Here is a 6,692-nt window from a genome sequence, read left to right as displayed (position 1 = left end):
ATCCCCTGGTCTTCAGCCGGGCGCGCGCTCGCTGTGGGCCAGGTGCAGCTCCCAGTCTTGTGGTCAGGCCGGCAGGCCCTCCCACTGCGCCCCTCGGGGGGGGGGGGGGGGCGGGGAGGGGGAGCGATCCGGGGTAGGTGGAAGGTGAGGACCCCGGGGCCTCCGGGGCGTGGGGACAGCCTGGGAGTGTAGTGGAGAGGCGCAGTGTGAGGACCCCGGCTGGGGCTGCTGGAAGCGGCAGTGGCAGTCGCCGGGGGACCGGCTTAGTGGGGTTGGAGATACCCGGAAACGCTTTCGGCTCCGGTGCCCGCGTGCGAGCTGCTGTCTCAGAGCGAGCGGTGCCGGCGCGCGGGTGGGGCTGAGCGATCCCGGAGGCGGGCGGCGGCGGCGGCCGAGCGCCCACGTCCCCCGCGCGCGCCGCAGCCGGGCGGCGGCTCCTCCCTCGCCCCGGCCCCTCCCGCCCCCGCCGCACTGCTCAGCCGGCTCGGCGGGGCTCGGCGCCAGTGGAGCCAGGCTCCGGGCGCGCGCGGGGGACCGCCACCGCAGCTACCTCCCGGAACTCGCCTCGGCCCAGCGCGGGGCCTCACGCGCCCATGGCCGGCTCGGAGCAGCAGCGGCCGCGGCGGCGGGACGATCGAGACTCGGACGCGGCTGCCGCGCCCCTGCAGGACGCGGAGCTGGCCCTGGCGGGCATCAACATGCTGCTCAACAACGGTTTTCGGGAGTCGGATCAGCTTTTCAAACAATACAGGTACCGGCGCGCCCCTCGCCCCCGACTCCTCCAGCCCAGGCGCGCGCCGGCCGCGGGGCCGGTTCACGCGCCCTGCCCGAGATCGCTGCCGGGTCGCCAACCCCGCTTCATCTGCAGCCTGGTGCTTCTGCGCCTTGGCCACAGTGTAGTCCCCCCGCTTTGCGGTTGTTCTTTCCTGGGGTCTCCCCTCACTTTATCCCAGTCTCTTCCCCCCCCTAGGTGTCCCCCCGTGCGCGCGCTCCCCCTCCCGGTCTCCTCTCCTCTCTCCTCTTTCTCTCGCTCTCTTTTGCTTTCTCTCTCGCTCTCTCTTGCTTTTCTCTTGCTCTCTTCTCTCGCCGCTCAGTCCTAAGTCGGTTTTCTTTGGAAAGGATATATTTGAGGTGGCCACACGAGGCTGCGACTCCAGCTCTGGGGCGGCCCGGGTGGCCTTTGTGACACGGAGCACACCAGCCGCAGAGTGTGGGTTTCTTGAGCCTGACATTGCTTTGCAGAGTTGTGCATTCCAGACGCTTTTATTGTTAGAAAACAGCTAAGCCCTATAGGAATTTTCAGCCCCTCTCTGCCGGCCCATCTCACTGCTTGCTGGGCATCGCTCCCCCCCGCCCCCCCAAAAAAGGAAAACGTCCCCAGATCTCTTGCTAAGTTTTAATGTCATCCACGCAAGGGGTATTTATTAGGATATTCTCTAAGGTAAAGAGAGGAAAGAAAAAAAAATGGAGGGATGCGTTAAGAATGGAAAAGGAAGCACGCGAGTTCCGTTATTTGTATGTGTGCATGTGTGTTAAATAAAGTGAAAGAACTGAAGCCCCTTTCGTGTGGGAGGAGCTTTCATCTCACTGGGGATTCAGATGGTCCTTGTTCTGGTTTTGGAAGCCAGTTTGTATTTGGACAGGACATAAGGACGCTGAGTAGGGGCCAGGAGCTTCACACTTTTTAGACCCCCAAGAGTTGGGATGAAATGAGTGTACCCTAGTGTACTTGTAGTGGACCGCCACCCAGTATAAGAAGAGACCGGAAAGATGCTGGCTATAAACTCCCAAGAAGCGGTTACATTCTTAAAACTGTGACCTTTTCACTAAAGACATTGTACTGTTTTTTTGGCTGATGGTTTTGAGATGGTATGGAATCCCCAAGGTTGGCCTCATACTCTGACATTCTACTCTGTACACTGGGGGAGGAGGGGCGCGAGGGGAACTACATCCAACTCTAATGTCTTTAAGTCAGTTTCCTCTCAACCCTCCACCCTTTCCCCTCCCTTCTCTTGATCTGAAAATGAAAATGTTTTCCTGTTACTCAGAATCTTTTTAAACATACAGGTCTGGTTTCAACCTATAGCTTCATTGAATTTTTCTTGTCTTTCTGTCTTGTCTTGGTCTATATCTCTCTATCTCTGTCTGTTTCTCCCCCCCCATTCCCTTCAAGTCATGAATCATTTTCAAGTCATGAATCATCTCAGTGATACTATTTAGGCTGCCAGTTTGTGTCCTATGAGAAGTGAGTTGAGAAAGTCTTAATCAAATTTACTGTTTCCTTGCCCAGTGCTTGCCTATTTTAGTTCTTGCTTTGAAATCTTATGCAGTACTTACAGACAAACAATCTTACTCCCATTTCTTTCCTGCATTTAGTGTTTTAATATTGCCTCATGGTCCTATTGCCATTACCTTGAAAGCACAGAAATTTTGCCTTATCTAGATAGTTTCAGTCAGATGCTCTGGTGTCCATAGGACACCAGGTATTTTTCTCTTGATAAATACCTTGGATGGTATTTGTCTGCTGGGGAGAGAGGGAGGGAGGGAGAAATACGTGCCCAGACAGGATTTACTGTGTAGCTAAAGAGTCATGGCTTTTAAAATGGGAAAGGAAAGTGAAGAAGAAAAAATACTGTAAAAAATACTATTCTCTGTCAAATAGAACTTCCAGACACATTCCTTTATATATAGGCTTCTTTTTTAAAAAAAAAAAAAAGACAACAGAAGAGTGAGGCATAACAGATCATGGCAGTTTGTCATGAGGGACAAACTCCATATTTGACCTGGACTTGGATAGAAGACTTGTAGTACTAAAAGTCTTGAATTTTACATTTCTTCCTTCACTAAGTTTATTAAATAGGTGTAATCCTGCCACCTTACTTTGTGACACTGTTTAAAAGCTTTTTTTAGGAGTGGCAAGAAAGGAGACAAACGGAATGATCCTGTCAGCTTTTCCTTGCTCCATCTGCTATGTTTGTGGCATGGAAAATGATTCTTTCCCACCTCTACACTGTGCTTCTCGTCTACATTTGGGAAGTACAGTTGTACAGAGGTATAGGTAGGTAGTGTCCAAACACCAGGATTCCAGTTTTGCCACTTTTGTAGCTGCTGACTTTGTTCAAGATCCACTTGTTTGCCTGTAATGTAAGAGTAGTGACAATATTCCTGCAGTCCTATGGGTGGTTGCTCAATGGAAGAATCCATGGTTTGGGGCACAGTATAAACACTCAGCACACACCAGCCAGCTTTGTGTTGTTGCTTCACCACTAATACTGGGTTGTGTTTGTGACTGTGTTGTTTTTGTGTACGACAAATTATCCTATGTGTGGGGGAGGGGAGTATCCTTTATGTTTAAAGCTCACTGCATGTATTACATTGACAAAACTGAAGCTCCTATTCTCTGTTGGGAAATGTCTCTTCCTGTCCTAGGCGTGAGTAGCCTTCTGGAAACTCAGCACCAGGCTTCATGAAAAGTGTCTGAGGAACACTCTAGATGTGGTTATCCACAAAGAGAGACCACTCATTTACCAGTCTCCTTCAATGCCGTTTAGTTACAGGGTGCCTCTCTCCCCTTTTGGTGAACCTTCCAGAGTTGAACAAAGACACATTTTGTATCTGTCATAATAGTAACATTTGTATTAAAGCTAGAAGGTCATGTTCTCATGCCACCTTACTGGGATAAGTTACCCCAACAGCTCCCTAATGAGAAACAGAAGAGCTTGATATGGAGGTCATTACAAATTCTGAATTGTACAATTCAGATATTATCCCTAGAAGAATTAGAAGTATATATGCAGGAGAGACTTTTTCAGATGTTGAGTGGGGATTTTAAAATGGAGTGGCCACTTGTGATGATGATGATAGCACAAAACCAGGCTACCTGTTGGTGGGTGAGGAGCAAGGCTATTAGATTTTTCTTGTTGCACTGTGAGTGAGATGGATAGTAGCAGGAAATCTGGGAGACACATTCTCCTGACTCTCTAGCCTATAGGCTTGGAGAAAACCAACATTTAGCTGAGACCGGACATTTTGCAGAGAGAGTGATGCCTGGGCTTCATGATAGGCTAGGAGTGAGTCTATTGAAGCAGGAGTCGGAGGTGTGGAGTAAGGAGAGGAGGAGGTGGTAAGGCTCAAGCTACTTAGGTGAGGAAGTGGTAGAAAAAAAATCACACAGTTTATATGAGCTGGCAAATTGCGAAGCGGGGTAAGGACTGAACGTTGACCAGTAGTACTAGGTTGTTGCTCTGGAAAGTGTTTTCCATACCTGTTGTTTCCTCCTCATTGGTTGGCCCAAGTCCTCTGTGAGTCAGTGCTATTATTTCTAGGGTTATTTGGCTATTAGGCATCGAGTGAACTCATTTTGGACCATTGCCATTGGCGAGAGTATGGCTGCCTCTAACCTAACCATAACATCCGTAACAGTTGACTCCGAGAGGGTCTCTGGGTCCTGTTATTATCTTTTTTCCCTTGTGACCTGACGTATTTCTTTGTTTTTAAATCTGACTGGTAGCAGAGGGGAAGCACATGGAACTCTGAGGAAGACCAGAGATGTTTGGAGGTCCTGGCTTTTACTGGGGCATCTTTCTTGATCCTAAAACATTACTAGTTCTTACCCTGACATTCCCACTACTGATTTCTGGCTGGCTATGGATGTTCTTAAAAGATCATTTGAAATTAAAATAATAAGCACGTTAGAGCATATGCCTAGTGTAAGTGAAACCTTGGGTTCAACTCCTGATAATGTAAAACAAAAGGGTAGAATGATTATGAAATAGTCACAGCTACATGCAATTAATATTTGATATGAAAGTAACACATGGTTGGTATAACAAATTACGTTTTTTCTCATTTTGTTTTAGATTATAAATGTAAAAGTATATTAAAAATAATAAAGAGGATCCGGGAATTTAGCCTACTGGTAGAGTGCTTGCCTAACTTGCACGAAGACCTAGGTTCAATTCCTCGGTACCACATACATAGAAAAAAAGCCAGAAATGGTGCTGTGGCTCAAGTGATAGAACCCTAGCCTTGCAAAAACCCAAGGACAGTGCCGAGGCCCTGAGTTCAAGGGCCAGGCCTGGCCAAAAATAAAAATAAATAAAAAATAAGAACAATTTATGCTAAGGTGTATGTGTTTATATGTCTGTGTGTGTGCATGTATATGAATGATTGGATAGATGGGTCGATGGAAGGAAGGATCCTAGATTTCTCATTATAGTTAACATACAACAAAGCCATATAACTTGTGGCCTTATTTTAACATCATACTCATTGTGCAGTTAGGATTGCTATGAAGAGAGTTCAGTATAGTCCAGAAACTTAGTCATCAGTGGTCCACAGCCAAATCTAACCCAATGCCTGGTTTTGTAAACAACTTTTATTGGGACACAGACACACTTACTTGATTTTATATGGCTGATGGCTCCTTGGGCTTTACACCTGCAGAAATAAGTGGTGGTGACATTATGATCTGAACAGCTTGAAATATTTCCTCCCTGGTCTTTTGCAAGTTTTTTGGCCCATAACAAACTATGGACCTTCCTGTTAAACCTCAAAGGTCTGAGGAAGACGGAGTTGGGTGGGAATCCAGCAGCATTTACATTTCTAATTCTTCCTCCCAACCAAGTCACATACTTGGGAGAATGGAAGCACTTTCAGATCCACTGGCATTTTCTGGATGCTTTGGCTGCTCCTCCGGGACAGCCAAAGTAGTTCTGCCTTGCTGTTGGACTGTGGGTGACTCTGTAGATGCAGAATGCAAGCAAAGGAGAAGCTGTGAAAAGCAGAAATGATTTGAAGGAACTGATGGGAAAGACAGGCAACTCACTTGTTCACTTTTTCCAACCTCAACACAATGTTTCTAAATGTTTAAATAATGTTTATTACTATTATTATTATTAATGTTATCATTATTGGGGCTGATACTGGGGCTTGAACCCTGGCTTGAGTGCTGGCTGTTGAGTGAAAAAGCTAAAGCTGGCGCTCTGCCACTTGAGCCATACTTCCATTTCTAACTTTCTGGCAATTAATTGGAGATAAAACTCTCAAGAGTTTCCTTCCTCAGGCTGGCTTTGAACTATAATTCCCAGGCCTCAGTCTCCTGAGTTAGTTATGGTTACGGTGTGAGCCTCCAGCACCCAACTAAGATTCATCTTGTAACACCAATAATTGTACTATATGAAAAGGTCCCCATTAAATAGCCATTAAATATTCATGTAGCTTAACTCAGATTCTTAAAAAAAAATGCAGCTCCCTGCAACAGAATGGAAGGCTTTGGAGAAAATAATCAGCCAAAAAAGAATACTTAATGCCATAGTATGTGTATATATACTCTTGAATAAAAAGAGAGCCAAAGATGAAAGAAGCAGTGTGGTGAGTCACTTCTGTGTTAATAGCTAGTTGGGTGAGGTTACCTTTCTTGAAATTTGCTGAGAGTACTAATAAAAAGGGAAATAAAATATCAATGAGGCAGAGGTCCTTTTAAATTTTTATTTTTTAAAAGGACAAGTAATATTGGCCCATGGAACAATTTCTCTTCTAGATACACAAAGCCACTTGTGCATCCCAAACATCTCCTGGTATTTCAGGAGTGTGTACCTTCACACAGGCTGTTCCAGCCTTTAAAATGTGGTTTTCACAACCAGTCTCCTTGGTCAAGGTGACCCTCCTACTTACTTGACAGCAGCAGTGTG

At 46.6% G+C, this 6,692-nt stretch overlaps 1 protein-coding gene across 1 annotated transcript in view; it reads left to right on the top strand.

The window, feature by feature from the left end:
• The first annotated feature begins 464 nt into the window (after positions 1-464).
• Positions 465-6,692, top strand: part of Ttc39c (tetratricopeptide repeat domain 39C) — a 90,437-nt gene continuing 84,209 nt past the window's right edge. Inside the window, exon 1 of the mRNA XM_090353328.1 lies at positions 465-751. Within this exon, the coding sequence (XP_090209454.1) occupies positions 594-751 (158 nt within the window). The 5' untranslated portion in view covers positions 465-593. The remainder of the gene's footprint in view (positions 752-6,692) is intronic.

This window comes from Megascapheus bottae, chromosome 19, assembly GCF_031878675.1.
Source record: "Megascapheus bottae isolate mThoBot1 chromosome 19, mThoBot2.hap1, whole genome shotgun sequence".
Taxonomy (NCBI): Eukaryota; Metazoa; Chordata; class Mammalia; order Rodentia; family Geomyidae; genus Megascapheus; species Megascapheus bottae.
This window is presented reverse-complemented; position numbering and strand designations above follow the sequence as displayed.